Raw genomic sequence first — 20,946 nt, 5'->3', positions numbered from 1 at the left:
GATTGGTTGGGGGGTTACAATTGGGTAAGCTTTAAAGTCAAGCTCCAGTCAAAACTTTTTATTTGAATATGACTTGAGCAGTCACGCTCTACTGGACCTGTACTCAAGTTAGTAGAGGTTTAGTCTTTTTATTATTCATCAGAAGGCTTGTTAAAAAGTTGGTGGTGTGCAATAGGGCTTTGCAGAGTCATCTGTTTCTATATACACTATGTTTGCAGGAATGGTCTAACTCGTACTGGCTTTGTGCTCTGATTGGTGAAGATTAGAAGTGGACCATTGAACAGAGTGATCTTGTTCCACCAATATTGATGAGAGGCTGAATTTGAGATTAATAACGTAAACTCAGTATTACCATCTAGAGCAGCGGTGTATTTAACTTGAGGCAAACAAGGCAGCTGCCGAGGGTGGCAATTTTTAGGGGGGGGGTGGCACTGCTCCCCGGAAGAAGGGACCTGGTGAGCAACGGAGGACTGAGGCATGCAAGGCCTCCATCAGAGGGGTACCACCGGTACTCCTGTAGGGGGCCCAGACAGAAGGAGTATCGGTGTGGTGGGGGAGAGCAGTTGCAGAACGATGTCCTGTGTATCTCTCCCTCCAGCAGCTGAAAGCTGGTTTCTCCCCCTGCCCCTCCCACCAGCTTTCTGCCGCTGGAGGGAGAGACAGACCTGGCCAGATCGAGGAGGTGCACTGGTGTTCATGAGTGGGTGCTGAGCTCCTTCCCCTGCCCGCACTTAGAGCCAGAAGCAGGGGAAAGCCTGGAGCAGGGAGAGGAGAAGCGGCAGAGAGGAAAGAGCCGGGAGAAGGTGAGCTGTGTTGTGTTCTCTGGGCTCTCTCTCCTATCGTCCATCCAGCACATGAGACACATTAACTGATAGATCGTAAGGAAATGTACACACACACAGTATGATTACCACCCCCTACCCACATTTCCTGCTGCCCAGAGATGAGCAGCCCTTGGGAGGAGGTAGGGGGTGGTGATCATACTGTGCGTGTGTGCAGTCCCATATGATCTATCAGTGATCATGTCTCATGTGCTGCATGGACGACAGGAGGGAGAGCCCAGAGAACACAGCACAGCTCACCTCCTCCGGGCTCTTTCCTCTCCACTTTTCTAGGAAATGTAATGGGGATTTTGGGAAGACGGGTGGCATTTGCTAGGAGGAATGGGGGGAATATGTGCTAGTAGGGGAGAGAGAGAGAGAGAAGAGTGAGAGGGAGAGAGAGAGAGAAGAGTGACAGCGAGAGAGAAGGAAGAAAGAAAGAGAGGGAAGAGTGACAGGGAGAGGGAGAGAAGAGTGAGAGGGAGATAGAGACGAGAGAGAGGGAAGAGAAAGAGAGGGAAGAGAAAGAGAGGGGAGAGAAAGAGAGGGGAGAGAAAGAGAGGGAAGAGAGAGGGGGGAGGAGGGAAGAAAGATAGGGAAGAGAAAGAGAGGGAAGAGTGAGAGAAGAGTGAGAGGGAGAGAGAGAGGGGGAGAGAGAGAGGGAAGAGAAAGAGAGGGAAGAGAAAGAGAGGGAAGAGTGAGGGGAAGAGAGAGCTAGAGAAAGAGAAGTGTAAGAAGGAAGAGAGAGAGGGGGAAAGAGATGGAGAGGGTGAAGAGAGGGAGAGGGGTAAGAGAGAGAGGGAAGAGAGAGGGGAGAGAGAGGGGGAGAAAGAGAGGGGAGAGAAAGAGAGGGGAGAGAAAGAGAGGGGAGAGAAAGAGAGGGGAGAGTGAGGGAAGAGTGAGAGAGAAGAGAGAGGGAAGATAGAGAGAGGGGTAAGAGAGAGAAGGAAGAGAGAAGAGAGAGAGAGAGATGGAAGAGAGAGGGAAGAGAGAGAAGATAGAGAGGGAAGAGAGAGAAGACAGAGAGGGAAGAGAGAGAAGATAGAGAGGGAAGAGAGAGAAGACAGAGAGGGAAGAGAGAGAATATAGAGAGGGAAGAGAGAGAGAGAGATGGAAGAGACAGGGAAGAGAGAGGGGGGAAGGGAGAGAGGGGGGAAGAGAGAGAGAGGGAAGAGAGAGAGAGGGATGATTTTTTACATTTTTTTTTACATTTTGGTCTAAATTTATGACGAAGTTTGATTTTTTTACATTTCGGTTTAAATTTATTACGAAATTTGTTTTTTTACATTTGTTTTTTACATTTTGGTCTAAACGTATGACGAAATTTGATTTTTTACATTTTTTTTTATATTTTGGTCTAAATTTATGACAAAATTAGATTTTTTACTTTGTTTTACATTTTGGTCTAAATTTATGATGAAATTTGATTTTTTAGATGATTTTTTTTACATTTTGGTCTAAATTTATGATGAAATTTGATTTTTTACATTTTATTTTTTACATTTTGGTCTAAATTTATGACAAAATTAGATTTTTCTAAATTTTTTTTATCGTGCATGTTTAATAGCAAAAAGTAAAAAATATTGTTTTTTTCTCAAAATTGGCGGTCTTTTTTTGTTTATAGCCCAAAAAAATAAAAACCGCACAGGCGATCAAATACCACCAAAAGAAAGCTCTATTTGTAGAAAAAAAAAGTATGTAAATTTATTTTGGGTGCAGCGTTGCATGGCTGCGCAATTGTCAGTTAAAGTAACGCAGCGCCGCAGCGCAAAAAATGACGTGGTCAGGAAGGGGGTTGGGGATCCTCTGGAGGGCGAGGGGTTAATAGCCCAAATCCAGAGCCAGGAAGCATACTCACTTGTACTTAACTTTCTGTTGAAGGTTCTTCTAGGGGAATACACATCCCAGATATCTTCTGATTTGATTTCAGACAGAGGCTGCAAATCTGCTGGGCCCAACCTTTAAGGAAAAGAAACAAAAAAAGAAATCATCATCAGCATGGTGTGTGGCTGCAGCAGGGGCCTTTGAGATTTGGGACCCCTTATGTTAGATGGGGTCCTCTGATTGTGAAGTAGAGCCTCCCCATAGCAGATATACTGATATAGGGTGGCTCCGCTGTGCAAAATCACGTATACATACACAATTTTACATTTCCGGGTAAACTTCCGCCCTACCCGCGCTGCTATTGGCTGTTGGATCTGTCAATCACTGACACAATTGATGGATGGATGGGATGGCAGGCTGACCTCACCAATGGCAGACACTAGTATAGCCACTTAGTCACTAAAGAGATGGTGTTTGCCATAGGTGTGAGGTCAGCCTGCCAGATAAAGATTATCATCTCATCCATTCATCCATCTCCATCCTTCCCATCCATTAAATCCCATCCATCTATCCCATTCATCGAATCCCAACCATCCATCAAGTGACTAAGTGGCTAAAGTAATGCCCACCATAGGTGTGAGTCTGCCAGTCAAAGATTACCAGCCTATCAATACAAATCCATCCAATCCATCCACTGAATCCCATTAACAATTGCCAATCCCATCCATTCCATCCATCTAATTCCATCCATCCAACTATCTTTAGTCACTAAGTGGCTAAACTAGTGTCTTCCGAAGGTGTGAGTTCAGCCTGCTTGACAAGGGTTATCATCCCATCCATCCATCCATCCCATTCAATTCACCATGCTCCATCCATTCATTCAATCCCATCAATCTGTCCATCCATCTAATTCCATCCATCAATCCAACTATCTTTAGTCACCAAGTAGCTAAACTAGTGACTGCCGAAGGTGTGAGTTCAGCCTGCCAGAGAACGAAGATCATCCCATCCAGCTCATTCAATTCACCCAGCCCCATCCATTCATCCAATCCCACCAATCTGCCCATCATCTAATCCCATCCTTGCAATTCCATCCACCCATGTCATCCATCCATTTATCTTTAGTCACTAATTAGCTAAACTAGAGTCTGCTGTGGTAGATCAGCCTGCCAGACAAGGATTACCATCTCATCTATCCATCCATCCATCCCATCTTATTCACCCAGTCCCATCCATCCATCCCATCCTATTCACCCAGTCCCATCCATCCATCTAGTGACTAATTGGCTAAACTAGTCTTTGCCAAAGATGTGAGGACAGCCTGTCAGACAAGGAGTATCATCCCATCCATCCATTTCCATCGTCTATCCCATCCATCTATCCATTCCATCCAATCCACCCAGTTCCATTGGTCCCATCCATCTCTTTAGTCACTAAGTGGCTACACTAGTGTATGCCATAGGTGTGAAGTCAGCCTGCCATCCCATCCATCCATCCATTTAGTGTCAGCCTACCAGACAAGAATTGTCATCCCATCCATCCAATTTCATCCATTCATCCATCCGATCCATATCCTTCCAGGCATCCATCCAGCTATCAATTCCATCCAATCCACCCATGACTATTCATCCAAAGGTGTGAGGCCTGCCTGCCAGACAAGGATTATCATCCATTCATTTAATGCCATCCATCCATCCATACCTATATAGACTAGGTAGTGAAACTAGTTTTTACCATACACATGAGGCCTGCCAGACAAGGATTATCACCCCATCCATCTCATCCCATCCATCCATCCCTTTAAAAACTGAGTAGCTAAACCAGTGTTTTTGACAGATGTGAGGTCATCCTGCCAGACAAGGACTATCATGGGAGACTGTTCTGTATGTACCGTATACACCCCCCATCACTGAGATTCAGCCCACCTTCCTCGTTTGAGAAGTAGATTTAGCTTTTCACGCTGATCAATGAGTTGGAAGACTGCCCAGGGATAGCTTTGGGAGGTGAGTGTGCACTGATGGTGAGTGTGCACTAATGGTGAGTGTGCACTGATGGTGAGTGTGTACTGATTGTAGTGTGCACTGATGGTTACTGTGCATTGATGGTGAGTGTGTACTGATTGTAGTGTGCACTGATGGTTACTGTGCACTGATGGTGAGTGTGGACTGATGGTGAGTGTGCACTGATGGTGAGTGTGCACTGATGGTGAGTGTGCGCTGGTGGTTAGTGTGCGCTGGTGGTTACTGTGCACTGATGGTGAGTGTGCACTGATGGTGAGTGTGCACTGATTGTAGTGTGCACTGATGGTGAGTTTGCACTGATGGTTACTGTGCACTGATGGTGAGTGTGGACTGATGGTGAGTGTGCACTGATGGTGAGTGTGCACTGATGGTGAGTGTGCACTGATGGTTACTGTGCACTAATGGTGAGTGTGCACTGATGGTGAGTGGGCACTGACTGTAGTGTGCACTGATGGTTACTGTGCACTAATGGTGAGTGTGCACTGATGGTGAGTGTGCACTGATGGTGAGTGTGCACTGACTGTAGTGTGCACTGATGGTTACTGTGCACTAATGGTGAGTGTGCACTGATTGTAGTGTGCACTGATTGTAGTGTGCACTGATGGTGAGTGTGCACTGATGGTGAGTGTGCACTGATTGTAGTGTGCACTGATGGTGAGTGTGCACTGATGGTTACTGTGCACTAATGGTGAGTGTGCACTGATTGTAGTGTGCACTGATGGTGAGTGCACACTGATGGTTACTGTGCACTGATTTTGAGTGTGAACTGATTGTACTGTGCACTGATGGTGAGTGCGCACTGATGGTTACTGTGCACTGATGGTGAGTGTGAACTGATTGTACTGTGCACTGATGGTGAGTGTGAACTGATTGTAATGTGCACTGATGGTGAGTGTGCACTGATGGGTACTGTGCACTGATTTTGAGTGTGCACTGATGGTGAGTGTGAACTGATTGTACTGTGCACTGATGATTACTGTGCACTGATGGTGAATGCACACTGATGGTGAGTGCACACTGATTGTACTGTGCACTGATGGTGAGTGTGAACTGATTGTACTGTGCACTGATGGTGAGTGTGAACTGATTGTAATGTGCACTGATGGTGAGTGTGCACTGATGGGTACTGTGCACTGATTTTGAGTGTGCACTGATGGTGAGTGTGAACTGATTGTACTGTGCACTGATGATTACTGTGCAGTGATGGTGAATGCACACTGATGGTTACTGTGCACTGATGGTGAGTGCACACTGATTGTACTGTGCACTGATGGTGAGTGTGCACTGATGGTTACTGTGCACTGATTTTGAGTGTGCACTGATGGTGAGTGTGAACTTATTGTACTGTGCACTGATGGTTACTGTGCACTGATGGTGAGTGTGAACTGATTGTACTGTGCACTGATGGTGAGTGTGAACTGATTGTACTGTGCACTGATGGTGAGTGTGCACTGATGGTGAGTGTGCACTGATGGTTAATGTGCACTGATGTGGCCATCTCATTAGTGTTCCTCTAGGTGTCATTTTTCTTCTATTGTACAGTGGATTGTCCCTTTAAATGGTTCTCTTTAGATGCATCCACTGATAACATCTCCTTACCAGCAGACATCGGAGTCCGATGAACTGTCGTCCAGGATCTCACAGTATGACACCCCCGCCATCCTTCACCCAGTCATAGATGGAAATCCTGCTGAGAAGGAGAAAGCCAGTTATTCTCATGGACTGGACACTGCTGTTACCATCGTGAGAGACATTTACGGCAGTCCTGTCGCTCATGTAGTAGTTCATTAGTCTCATAACAAAAAACAAAATCAGAGGATTATACATATCTTTGTGACTTCCTGTGTATCGTTCCTTCCCTCTGTCCTCCTTCAGTATTTGACACTTCCAGGAGTGTCAAATACTGAAGGAGGACAGGTGAATGTGTGTTGGGTGGCTGTTCCTTTGTGGTTCCTTCTTTCAAATCTCATGTCACTGCTGTGGAACCAGCCACAGTGTCCCCGATCATCATCATACTAGTTGCGGTGTCACCAGACTGGTGCAGACAGCAAAAGTGTTGTCAATTGCCACCTCACTAAACCAGTGGTGTAGCCAGCAACAGGGCCATTTTTAATATTGATAGGTCCCTGGGCAAATATTTTCTTGCCCCCCTCCATGAAATGTTGCTCTCCACCTGCTCTGAGACATACAAGAAACAGCAGCTAAACTTAAAATCAGTTTACTGCAGCAGATCAGGCAGCAATTGCAATTGAATGCTGGAGGTTACAGCATATCATTACTGCCCATTGACTAGTTGCTAGAGGTTACAGCACAAATTACTGCTCATTGATTAGTTGGTAGAGATTACAGCACATGATTTCTGCTTGCTGATTGGTTGTTAGACATTACTGCACATCATTACTGCTCACTGATTGGTTGCTAGAAGTTTCTGCACATCCTTATCGCTCACTGATTGGCTGCTAGAGGTTACTGTGCATCATTACTGGTCACTGGTTGGTTGCTAAAGGTTGCTGAACATCCTTACTGCTCACCCATTGGTTGCTAGAGGTTACTGCGCATTCTTAGCACTCACTGATTGGTTGCTAGAGATTACAGCACTTAATTAAGTCTCACAGATTGGTTGCTGAAGGTTACAGCACACATTACAGCTCATTGATTAGTTGCTAGAGGTTATGCAGATCATTACTGGCCACTGGTTAGTTGCTAGAGGTTACTGCACATCATTACTGGTCACTGGTTGCTGAAGGTTACAGCACACATTACAGCTCATTGATTAGTTGCTAGAGGTAACCACATCCTTACCGCTCACCGATTGGTTGCTAGAGGTTACAGCACTTAATTAAGTCTCACTGATTGGTTGCTGAAGGTTACAGCACATCATCTCACTGCCTGCACACCATGGACTGAGAAGGTTAGGGGACCCACCAATAAACAGAAAACTCCTAGGACTGCTGGGATCAATGGCAGTGCTGGGGGGGGGGGATGTGATCAGTTACAGTGCTGATTGGGGGGGGGGTCAGTGCTTGGGGTAGATGGGATCAATGGCAGTGCTGGACAGGGATGGGCGGTGACATTTATACACTGACTACCAATGTAAGGGAGGATTAAAACTAATGATCAATGTAAGAGGGATTTACACTGACCACCAGTGTAAGGGCAATTCTGCACTTAACACCAATGTAAAGGGGAATTTACACTGGCCACAAAGGTAATGGGGTACAATGGTCACCAATGTAAAGGGGAATTTACACTGGCCACAAAGGTAATGGGGAATTTACACTGGTCACCAATGTAATGGGGAATTTACACTGATATCCAATGTAATGGCAGATTTTACACCAACAACCAATAGATTTCTACACTGGCCACCAATGTAAGGGGGAAATACACTGACCACCAGCAGAGATGTTGGTGGCTGGAACCATGGGAGGGGGGCATAATATACATATGAATGTCACACTGCTGCAGCTATTTGCATATGAATGCTGACAGGCTCTGCACACAGGAGTCATCTATACATGGAAATAGGACAGAGCTGGGCAGCATAAGTGACAGCACTTCACACTGAGATATCTGGGACAAAGACTTCCAGGGACAAAGGGAAAGTAAACCACTGAAGTTGGCAAGTATGGGACAGTTGCTTTGGGCCTCACAACAATGACTGGGCCCCAGGGCACTTGCCCCTTTTGTCCCTCCTTAAAGATGGCCCTGGCCAGCAAGTGTTCATCGCATATGAGTCCCAGTGTCACCAGACCAGTGTGATCCAATAGTAGTGTTCCTGATTGCCACCACACCAGTCCCAGTGTTACCAGACCAGTGTGATCCAGTAACAGTGTCCCCACTCACCGCCACACCAGTCCTAGTTTCACTAGACCAGTGTGATCCAGAAAGAGTGTTCCTGATTACCACCCCACCAGTCCCAGTGTCACTAGCCCAGTATAATCCAATAAGAGTGTTCGTGATCACCACCACACCAGTCCTAGTGTCATCAGACCAGTGTAATCAAGTAAGTGTTCCCGATCACCACCACACCAGTCCCAGTGTCACCAGATCAGTGTAATCCAGTAAGAGTGTTCTCAATCGCCACCGCACTGGTCCCAGTGTCACTAGACTAGTGTGATCCAGTAACAGTGTCCCCGATCACCACCACATCAGTCTCAGTGTCAACAGATCAGTGTAATCCAGTAATGGTGTTCCTGATCGACACCACACCAGTCCCAGTGTCACTAGACCAATGTGATCCAGTAAGAGCGTTCTCGATCACCACCACACCAGTCCCAGTGTCCCCAGACCAGTGTAATCTAGTAAGAGCGTTCTCGATCGCCACCACACCAGTCCCAGTGTCACTACACTAGTGTGATCCAGCAACAGTGTCCCCGATCAACACCACACCAGTCCTAGTGTCATCAGACCAGTGTAATCTAGTAAGAGTGTTCCTGATTACCACCCCACCAGTCCCAGTGTCACCAGATCGGTGTAATCCAGTAATGGTGTTCCTGATCAACACCACACCAGTCCCAGTGTCACTAGACTAGTGTGATCCAGTAACAGTGTCCCCGATCACCACCACACCAGTCCCAGTGTCATCAGACCAGTGTAATCCAGTAAGAGTGTTCCTGATTACCACCCCACCAGTCCCAGTGTCAACAGATCAGTGTAATCCAGTAAGAGTGTTCCTGATTACCGCCCCACCAGTCCCAGTGTCCCCAGACCAGTGTAATCCAGTAAGAGTGTTCCTGATTACCACCCCATCAGTCCCAGTGTCACCAGATCAGTGTAATCCAGTAATGGTGTTCCTGATCAACACCACACCAGTCCCAGTGTCACTAGACTAGTGTGATCCAGTAACAGTGTCCCCGATCATCACCACACCAGTCCCAGTGTCATCAGACCAGTGTAATCCAGTAAGTGTGTTCCCGATCACCACCACACCAGTCCCAATGTCACTAGACCAGTGTAATCCAACAAGAGTATTCCCGATCGCCACCACACCAGTCCCAGTGACACTAGACCAGTGTAATCCAGTAAGAGTGTTGCTGATCACCACCACACAAGTTTCAGTGTCACTAGACTACTGCAGCCAGTGTAAGTGTTGGAAGATGGAACCACGATGTGTGGTGGCATCCAAAACTTTGAGAAGGGTTCAAATACCAAAGAGTCAGATGGAAGCTGCAGTGCTGGAATGAAGGGGAAGGTAGGAGACATGGCCACTAGAGTTAGTATAATCCCTCTTCTTTTGCAGAGGACTGCCAGTTATATTTATTTGGAGATAAGATGGCCTTTACTACCTAACATATACAGAATGTGCAGCGGCAAAAGGCTACGTTCACACTAGCCTTGTTTTCAAGAGGCAGAAAAGCGTTTGGGAAGCGTATTTACCGCTTCCCAAATGCCTCGGACAATTCTGGCCATTGCAGCACATCGTGCTGTTCTAACGGGAGCGATAGCGGCGTGGCAAAACAGACGCCTCCGGTCGAGTCAGGAGGTGTTGAAACCTCCTATTCTAGTCTATGGTGCCGCTCCGCAAACGCCCGGCCGGCGGTTGCGACGCGGTTGAGGAGTGTTTGCGGAGTGGTAACACAATCCAAACCGGGGGTAGGGTTAAAGAGACTGGACAAAATGACAGGATCTCGAGGAAGTAACCACCCCAACCACTAATACTCAACTTCCTCTTCAGTCAGGAACTCAAACCTTGCATAGGCTCCAAGTCAGTCTGCGTCAGAGCTTACAAAAGGGTAATGTTTTCCTTCCCACTCCTACATGCTTCCAATACCTGGAAATTTGGGGCATCTCCTGATGGAGCAAGTAACCCCCAACCAATGATACTCAATTTCCTCGGCAGAGCTGGGAGCCCAAACCCTTTGTAGGCTCCATGACAGTCTGTGCCAGAGCTTACAAAGGATTAAATCTCATCCTTCCCTCCCCCACATGCTCCTAGTACATTTACTGATGGCTCTGACACAGCAAGGGAGTGGCTGGGAAAAATGGCAAAGGTAAGTACAAGCGGGTAAGAGTTTGTCCCTTCAAGAGAACGTATCACTTTGCCCAGGATGGACAACAACAGGAAGTATTAAGAGAAGTGAATGTCCTGTCATTGCTGATCCACTTCTAAGTGTGCCAATATCCTGGCCTGCAATGCCTTTTATACTTATTCAGTAACTGACCTGGAACATGCACACAGATCAAGAAAGTCAGCATTAAGCCATTAAAAATGATCAGCATCTAGACAGGGCCAAATTAATTTGGGCATAATGTTTCATTCTAGATACCACTAACAGGACTCTTGCCCTAATTTCATGTTAGTGTGAGTCTCTGCTCCCAAAGGGAGCAAACAATGCACATTCACCAGCACAAGTGCATCACCATGCCAGTCATGCCAGGTATCAGTTCCAAAGATAGGCCTTTGGTAGCAAGAAGTGGTGAGTCCAATAGCATTTAAAATATTACTAGTACAAAGTAGACAACTTCAGGGCATACAACTTTAAAGTAGACAACGTCAAGGTAGACAACTTCAGGGCATACAACTTCAATGTAGACAACTTCAGGGCATACAGCTTCAGTGTAGATAACATCAAGGTAGACAACTTCTGGCCATACAACTTCAAAGTAGACAATGTCAAGGTATACAACATCAAGGTAAACAACTTTGGGGGCATACAACTTGAAAGTAGACAATGTCAAGGTATACATCATCAAGGTAGACAACTTCAGGGCATACAACTTCAATGTAGACAACTTCAAAGAAGACAAAGTCAAGGTATACAACTTCCAGGTAGACAACTTTAGGGCATACAACTTCAAGGCATACAACTTCAGGGGAGACAACTTCAGGGGAGACAACTTCAGGGGAGACAACTTTAAAGTGGACAACTTCAGAGCATACATCTTTAAGTTAGACAACTTCAGGGCATACAACTTCAATGTAGACAACATCATGGTAGACAGTTTCAGGGCATACAACTTCAGTGTAGATAACTTCAGGGCATACAACTTCAGTGTAGACAACTTCAGAGCATACAACTTCAGTGTAGACAACTTCAGGGCATACAACCTCAGTGTAGACAACTTCAGGGCATACAACCTCAGTGTAGACAACTTCAGGGCATACAACTTCAGTGTAGACAACTTCAAGGCATACAACTTCAGTGTAGACAACTTCAGGGCATACAACTTCAGTGTAGACAACGTCATGGTAGACAGTTTCAGGGCATACGACTTCAGTGTAGACAACTTCAGGGCATACAACTTCAGTGTAGACAACTTCAGGGCATACAATTTCAGTGTAGACAACATCATGGTAGACAGTTTCAGGGCATACAACTTCAGTGTAGACAACATTATGGTAGACAGTTTCAGGGCATACAACTTCAGTGTACACAACTTCAGGGCATACAACTTCAGTGTAGACAAGTTCAGGGCATACAACTTCAGTGTAGACAACTTCAGGGCATACAACTTCATTGTAGACAAGTTCAAGGTAGACAACTTCAGGGCATACAACTTTAGCCCGGGTTCACACTGATGCGGTGCGGCACATCATATGTGATTTGCACAGGAACCGAACCGCACTGCATTCCTGTGCAAATCACATGCGATTTTTGTTCAGTGCAATTTGAGCCATACATTTTGTATGGCTCAGATTGCACCGCATCTGCACTAAAATAGTGCAAGTCCTTTTTTTTTGTCTGCACTAAAATCGGATCGCATAGTATTCACACCCATGCAATCCGATTCTGCACATCACACCCCGTTTCGCGAACCAATTTCGGGGTGTTGTTAACTTAACATACACACATGCAGCGGTTTGCATGAACAGGGTGCGATTATGATGCGGTGCTAAACTCGCACATAAAGCAGTGCAAATTCCGCACCGCATCAGTGAGAACCCAGGCTCAAAGTAGACAACTTCAGGGCATACAACTTCAAGGTAGAAAATGTCAGGGCACATCACTTCAATGCAGGCAAGTTCAGGGCATACAACTTCAGTGTAGACAACTTCAAGGTAGACAACTTCAGAGCATACAACTTCAAGGTAGACAACTTCAGGGCATACAACTTCAAAGCAGGGGCGGACTGACCATTCGAGCACTGCCCGTGGGCCCGGGGTCAATAGGGGGCACCATGAAATGCCCCTGGTACCTATTTCATAGGCTTTTTTAAGTGTGGGCAAGGACACAGGGGCCCCATGATCCCCTATTGCCTGGGGGTCCCATGAGTTGTCAGTCTGCCCCTGCTTCAAGGGCATACAACTTCAAGGTACACAACTTCAGGGCATACAACTTCAAGGTAGACAATTTCAGGGCACATCACTTCAAGGTAGGCAAGTTCAGGGCATACAACTTCAGAGTAGACAACTTTAAGGTAGACAACTTCAGGACATACAACTTCAAGGTAGACAACTTCAGGACATACAACTTCAAGGTAGACAACTTCAGGGCATACAACTTCAAGGTAGACAACTTCAGGGCATACAACTTCAAGGTAGATAATTTTAGGGCACATCACTCCAAGGTAGACAACGCCAAGGTTGAAAACTTCAGGCATACAACTTCAATGTAGACAACTTCAGGGCATACAACTTCAAAGTAGACAATTTCAAGGCAGACAACTTCAGGGCATACAGTTTCAATGTAGACAACATCAAGGTAGACAACGTCAAGGTTGATAACGTCAAGGTTGACAACTTCAGGGAATACATCTTCAATGTAGGCAACGTCAAGGTAGACAACGTCAAGATTGACAACTTCAGGGAATACATCTTTAATGTATGCAGTGTCAAGGTAGACAACGTCAAGATTGACAACTTCAGGGAATACATCTTCAATGTAGGCAACGTCAAGGTAGACAACGTCAAGATTGACAACTTCAGGGAATACATCTTTAATGTAGGCAGTGTCAAGGTTGAGAACTTCAGGGAATACAACTTCTTACTAATTATGGTAGCAGTCGTCTGCACTTTCTCAGGTCGGGCATTCTATGTCCTGTCTCCAACTCCCTCATGGAGAGCACCAGGGCCTCTCCATGTATTCCTCAGCAAAGGAAAACCAATCACTAGAAACAATACATATCTGTAGAATAGGCCCCATTAAGTCCCATTGGAGGGGGGGCAGTCTTGGAGTCCCAGTCCTGTTCTCTTGACTCACTGTCAGAACTCCTCCTACTACCATGAGCATTCCTAGAACACATGATAAATGCGCTTGTGCTGCTATTAATTATTCATGGTACCCCAAATGCGGTGAACAAATGCACAGTGTATGCTTAGGGCAAAACAGGGAACAGACCCTGCATTCACTATATCCGGTCTCCCCGGACCCTGCATTCACTATATCTGGTCTCCCCACACCCTGCATTCATTATATCTAGTCTCCCCGGACCCTGTATTCATTATATCTAGTCTCCCCAGATCCTGCATTCACTATATCTGCTCTCCCCGGACCCTGCATTCACTATATCTGCTCTCCCCGGACTCTGCATTCACTATATCTGGTCTCCCTCGACTCTGCATTCACTATATCTGGTCTCCCTCGACTCTGCATTCACTATATCTGGTCTTCCTGGACCCTGCATTCACTATATTCGCTCTCCCCAGACCCTGCATTCACTATATCCACTCTCCCCGGACCCTGCATTCACTATATCTGCTCTCCCCGGACCCTGCATTCACTATATCCGGTCTCCCCGGACCCTGCATTCACTATATCCGCTCTCCACGGACCCTGCATTCACTATATCTGGTCTCCCCGGACCCTGCATTCACTATATCTGGTCTCCCCGGACCCTGCATTCACTATATCTGGTCTCCCCGGACCCTGCATTCACTATATCCGCTCTCCACGGACCCTGCATTCACTATATCTGGTCTCCCCAGACCCTGCATTCATTATATCTGGTTTCCCCACACCCTGCATTCATTATACCTAGTCTCCCCGGACCCTGCATTCACTATATCCGGTCTCCCAGGACCCTGCATTCACTATATCCGGTCTCCCCAGACCCTGCCTTCACTATATCTGGTCTCCCCGGACCTTGCATTCATTATATCTGCTCTCCCCGGACCCTGCATTCACTATATCCGTTCTCCCTGGACCCTGCATTCACTATATCCAGCCTACCACAGTACACAGAACATGGATATACAATTATTTTAGTAAATATAAGCTGCTAAATACCTTTTCTCATCAGCAGTATATAGCAGTCATATGACTTCTATCAGTGTCCAGCAGAGCACTGGTTAAAGCTTGCAGGAGTTTTCTTTCTGCTCTAGGAGGATGCAGCACCTCTGACCTTTGTCTGGATAGTGCTGATTCGCCCTGTGCTGATCACATGCACCCCCCAAGAAAAAAAAAACCTCCCTAGCAATGCACAGCAAACTGAGCATGTGCAGAGAGACTCCATACATATGTCTTATCAGGAGATAAGAGGGGGGCAGTGGAAGAAGGGGAGGATCAGAGAAGACAGGATAAAACAGCCTTTTTACACAATGCAGAGGATTAACCCCTTAGGTTCCACAGTGAGTATAACAAGAATGCTTTACTGCATCTACAGACTGATTGTACTGTTGTGGGTTTAGTAACACTAACTTTTTTTGTCATCGCATAGAGGACACCAGTCTTGTATGTAATGATTTTTTTTGGTGACCGGTTCTCTTTAATGAGACATCCGGGGTGTAAAAGAGCCCCAATACCTCACATATGCTCCAATGAATCTAATGCAGTGCAGATGAGTATTTGTTGCATGAAAGAAGGGTTCCTGCTGGCAGATCTAGAGCTCATTGACCCTTTACCTGCATCTACCTGCATTTAGGGCTCATTCACATGGGCAGAAAAATGCCGAATTTACACACATACTTTTTTGTAGTCATGTCCTTAAAGTTTGACTGCGCTCTGACAGTGCATTGTGATTGGTCAAAGCAATGCAATTGCTTTGGGCAATCACAGCACAATTGGGTGGATGTCATCGCTTGCTCCGCCCAATTGTCTATGTCTGACTGGCAAATGTTAGATAGCAGCGAGTGCTCAGCAGGTGCGGACATGTTTTTTTTTTTTTTAATTGTGACAACGCTGGATGCCATGATTGACGACGGATTACAATGATGGAACCTTTTTTGGGCTTTTTTTTGAATAAAGGACTGTTGTTGGGTTTTTATTCACATTTTACACTTTTTTGGTGAATGGGTAGGGGTACTATGTGCCCCATACTCATTCACAATGGGGAAGCCATGATCTGGGGGCCCCCTTGTTAAAGGGGGCTTCCAGATTCCAATAAGTCATCCCCCGCAGACCTCTACAACCACAGCCCAGGATTATGGAGAAGAGGCTCTTGTCCCCATCAACATGTGTACAAGGTGTACAAAGCACCCCTCCCCCATGTTGAGGGCATGTGGCCTGGTATGGTTCGGGGGGGGGGGGGCGCTCGCTCATCCCAACCTTTCCTGGCCTGCCAGACTTGTGCTTGGATCAAGGTTCCTGGTAGGAAAGTAAGGGGGATCCCATGCTTTTTTCCACCCATTTTTTGAGGGTAGGGTTCCCCTAAAAGTCCTACCAGGCCTAAAGGGACTGGTACGGCTTTTAAGCGGAACCCTACACATCCCCCCCCCATTTTTGGGGATGGAGTTCTGGGGTGCCTCTTAAAAGTCCTACCAGGCCTAAAGGGACTGGTATGGCTTTTAAGCGGAGCCCCACGCAATCCCCCCCCCCATTTTTAGAGATGGAGTGCTGGGGTTCCTTTTAAAAGTCCTACCAGGCCTAAAGAGACTGGTGCGGCTTTTAGGTGAAACCCCACGCACTCCCCCCCCCCTCCATTTTTGGGGATGGAGTTCTGGGGTTCCTCTTAAAAGTCCTACCAGGCCTAAAGGGACTAGTGCGGCTTTTAGGGGGAACCCCATGCCCTTCCCCCCCGTTTTCGGGGATGGAGTTCTGGGGTTCCTTTTAAAAGTCCTACCAGACCTAAAGGTACTGGTATGGCTTTTAGAGGGAACCTCACACTCTCCCCCCCCCCCATTTATGGGGATGGAGTTCTGGGGTTCCTCCTAAAAGTCCTACCAGGCCTAAAGGGCCTGGTATGGCTTTTAGGGGAAACCCCACGCTTTTTTTCTATTTTTTACTGTGGGGTCCCTCCTAAAGTTCCTACCAAACCTAAAGTGTATAGATTGGGGGGAGGGGCCACGCTGTGTTTTTTTTTATTCTTCTAGTATTTTTAATTCTTTATATAAACTAATTTCCTAGACTATTAACACTTTATATGAAATATTCTTCTAGTGTTTTTTATTCTTTATATAAAAACATTTCCTAGGTTATTAACTCTTTATATGAAATATTCTTCTAGTATTTTTAATTCTTTATATAAACTAATTTCCTAAGTTATTAACTCTTTATATGACATATTCTTCTAGTGTTTTTAATTCTTTATATAAAATATTCTTCTAGTTTTTTTTATTCTTTACATAAAATAATTTCCTGGGTTATTAACTCTTTATATAAAATATTCTTCTAGTTATTTTTTATTCTTTATATAAAATAATTTAGTAGGTTATTAACTCTTTATGTAACATATACCTCTAGTGTTTTTTCATTCTTTATTCTAAATACAATAATTTCCTAGGTTATTAATTATCTGTATAAAATATGGGTTTTTTATATTCTATATATATATATATAATATACACAGCACACATCTTCCTAGGTAGACGCAGCTGTGTGTATGGGCTCATTGATTACTACAGTGCTGGGTTTACATCTGCACAAAACTATCTGCTGTATGCATCCAAGCGCAGCATTTTTTTTTCTGCCCATGTGAATGAGCCCGTAGAAGCATATTTTCTGCATGAAAGACAGATCCTGCGTAAAATCTGAAACTACAGTACATCAGATGCGTTTAGACAGCGTTTAGGGGTCATTCAGGATGACGTGTTTATGTGCATACACGTGTAAAGTCTACAGATCTGTGCAACCCTGGGCGCGGACACATTTTTTTTTATTTATATAAATTAAGTTTGTAGGTTATTAACTCTTTATATAAAATATACTTCTAGTTTTTTAAATTCTTTATATAAAATAATTTTGTAGGTTAACTCTTTATATGAAATATTCTTCTAGTTTTTTTTATTCTTTATATAAAATAATTTTGCAGGTTATTAACTCTTCATATGAAATATTCTTCTGGTTTTTTATTCTTTATATAAAATAATTTTTTACGTTATTAACTCTTTATATAAAATATTTTTCTAGTTTTTTTTATTCTTTATATAAAATAATTTTGTAGGTTATTAACTTTCTATAAAATATTTTTCTAGTTTTTTTTTATTCTTTATATAATTTTGTACTTTATTAACTCTTTCTGTAAAATATTTTTCTAGTTTTTTTATTCTTTATATAATTTTTACGTTATTAACTCTTTATATAAAATATACTTCTAGTTTTTTAAATTCTTTATATAATATAATTTTGTAGGTTATTAACTTTCTATATAAAATATTCTTCTAGTTTTTTCTATTCTTTATATAAAATAATTTCCTGGGTTATTAACTCTTTATATGAAATATTCTTCTAGTTTTTTTTTATTCTTTATATAAAATAATTTTTTACGTTATTACTCTTTCTATAAAATATTTTTCTAGTTTTTTTTATTCTTTATATAAAATAATTTTTTACGTTATTAACTCTTTATATAAAATATACTTCTAGTTTTTTAAATTCTTTATATAACATAATTTTGTAGGTTATTAACTTTCTATATAAAATATTCTTCTAGTTTTTTCTATTCTTTATATAAAATAATTTCCTGGGTTATTAACTTTTTATATGAAATATTCTTCTAGTTTTTTTTATTCTTTATATAAAATATTTTTTTATGTTATTAACTCTTTATATAAAATATTCTTCTAGTTTTTTTATTCTTTATATAAAATAATTTTTTACGCTATTAACTCTTTATATAAAATATACTTCTAGTTTGTTAAATTCTTTATATAAAATAATTTTGTAGGTTATTATCTTTCTATAAAATATTTTTCTAGTTTTTTTTATTCTTTATATAATTTTGTACTTTATTAACTCTTTCTGTGAAATATTTTTCTAGTTTTTTTTATTCTTTATATAATTTTTTACGTTATTAACTCTTTATATAAAATATTCTTCCAGTTTTTTTTATTCTTTATATAAAATAATTTCCTAGGTTATTAATTCTCTATATAAAATAGTCTTTTTATTTTATATATATATATATATATATATATACATACACACACACACACATATATATATAAAAATATACACAGCGCACATTTTGATAGGTAGACGCAGCTGTGTGTATGGGCTCATTGATTACTTCAGTGCTGGGTTTACATGTGTACAAAACTATCTGCTGTATGCATCCAAACACAGCATTTTTTTTTTCTGCCCATGTGAATGAGCCCTCAGACGCGTATTTCCTGCATGAAAGACAGATCCTGCGTAAAATCTGCAACTACGGTACTTGTGATCAGATGCGTTTAGACAGCGTTTAGGTGTCATTCAGGATGACGTGTTTATGTGCGTACACGTGTAAAGTCTACAGATCTGTGCAACCCTGGGTGCAGACATGTCCTACTTTTTTTTTGCGTGGCTAAACGCAAAGCGCAGACTTTTACGGGTTTATTAATTACTACAGATGCACACAAAACTATGCACTGCGTGTGTCTAAAGGCAGCATTTTTTCTGCCGATGTGAATGAGCCCCAAACTGAACAAGACATGCAAAATAAGGGGCTATTAGTGGAATGAGAAACCCCGGGACATTTTATTCATTTTATTATTGATATGAAGGACAGTTGCCAGCCGTACGCCAAAAAAAGAAGCGTGAGCATGTGACCACGGCAGACGTCTGCTAACAGGTTCATGCACAGGACAAGAGATGGCTGCTGATTGGCTGCCGCAGGTTTGCACACTTTGCACATCTCATTGCACTTTATACTTAGTTACTATTGCAGTACAAATAACAAATACAAAGAGCAACATTGTATATAGAAACAAGGCAGGCTGCCGGCAGACACTTCCAGGCACCTTGCACTGATGTCTGGAGCTGCACTGGTTAATCCCCCTCCCCACCTCTCCCCCCTGCAGGATCTGCAGCCCCCCTCCTCTGCACACGTTGCATGCATCCCCCCTCCTCACCTGGCCTGCACACCCCTCAGGCACTCACAGGGGGACGTGGGGCTCCTGGGTCTGGGGGGGGTCTCCAGAGGCACAGGGGACAGTGACTTGTGCATGTGCCAGAAAAGGAAGAACCACCCAACCTAGGAGCCAGTTCCTGAACAAAAGCCCTGCCTGACTGAGGCATTCTGGGAGATGTAGTTTTCCTGGCCTCTCCTGCCTGAATGAATGAATACAAGTGTCCATTAACCTGAGCCTGGCGTACGGCTCCCTGCAACAATGCACTGCTGATAGACACAGCGCAAGGGGGAGGCTAGGCCACAACTGCCTGCCTGTCTGCCTGTCTGCCTGCTGCCTGCACAGAATACACAATTCTCAGCAATATTCGCAGCACAAAACGCGGCCAAAGATAATGTGTACTGAAATGAAATGCAAGGAGGTTTAAAGAAATCATCTACTTTTCTTTAGAATCGCCTTCATTTTTAATTCTTTATATAAAATAATTGCCTAGGTTATTAATTCTTTATATAAAACAATTGCCTAGGTTATTAATTCTTTATATAAAACAATTGCCTAGGTTACTAATTCTTTATATAAAACAATTTCCTAGGTTACTAATTCTTTATATAAAACAATTTCCTAGGTTACTAATTCTTTATATAAAACAATTTCCTAGGTTACTAATTCTTTATATAAAACAATTGCCTAGGTTACTAATTCTTTATATAAAACAATTTCCTAGGTTACTAATTCTTTATATAAAACAATTTCCTAGGTTACTAATTCTTTATATAAAACAATTTCCTAGGTTACTAATTATTTATATAAAACAATTTCCTAGGTTACTAACTCTTTATATAAAACAATTTTCTAGGTTATTAATTCTTTATATAAAACAATTGCCTAGGTTACTAATTCTTTATATAAAACAATTTCATATGTTATTAATTCTTTATATAAAACAATTTCCTAGGTTACTAATTCTTTATATAAAACAATTTCCTAGGGTATTAATTCTTTATATAAAACAATTTCCTAGGGTATTAATTCTTTATATAAAACAATTTCCTAGGTTACTAATTCTTTATATAAAACAATTTCCTAGGGTATTAATTCTTTATATAAAACAATTTCCTAGGTTATTAATTTTTTA

General features: G+C 43.1%; 1 protein-coding gene across 2 annotated transcripts in view; it reads right to left on the bottom strand.

The window, feature by feature from the left end:
* LOC149443269 (uncharacterized) overlaps positions 1-19,947 on the bottom strand; it is a 28,779-nt gene extending 8,832 nt beyond the window's left edge. Inside the window, exons 1-3 of one of the 2 annotated variants that reach the window (XM_089655647.1) lie at positions 19,815-19,947; positions 6,266-6,353; positions 2,680-2,780 (exon numbers count right to left, since the gene is read on the bottom strand). In XM_089655647.1, coding sequence (XP_089511773.1) covers positions 2,680-2,780; positions 6,266-6,327 — 163 coding nt within the window. In that variant the 5' untranslated portion in view covers positions 6,328-6,353; positions 19,815-19,947. Of the gene's footprint in view, positions 1-2,679; positions 2,781-6,265; positions 6,357-19,814 lie in introns of both variants that reach the window. The other variant, XM_089655646.1, reaches the window with a different exon arrangement.
* Between the last annotated feature and the right edge of the window lie 999 nt (positions 19,948-20,946).

Source organism: Staurois parvus, unplaced genomic scaffold, assembly GCF_062004578.1.
Source record: "Staurois parvus isolate SC_StPar_1 unplaced genomic scaffold, SC_StPar_1.0 ptg000860l, whole genome shotgun sequence".
Taxonomy (NCBI): Eukaryota; Metazoa; Chordata; class Amphibia; order Anura; family Ranidae; genus Staurois; species Staurois parvus.
The sequence above is the reverse complement of the archived record's forward strand: the minus strand, read 5'-3'. Positions and strand labels throughout refer to the sequence as shown.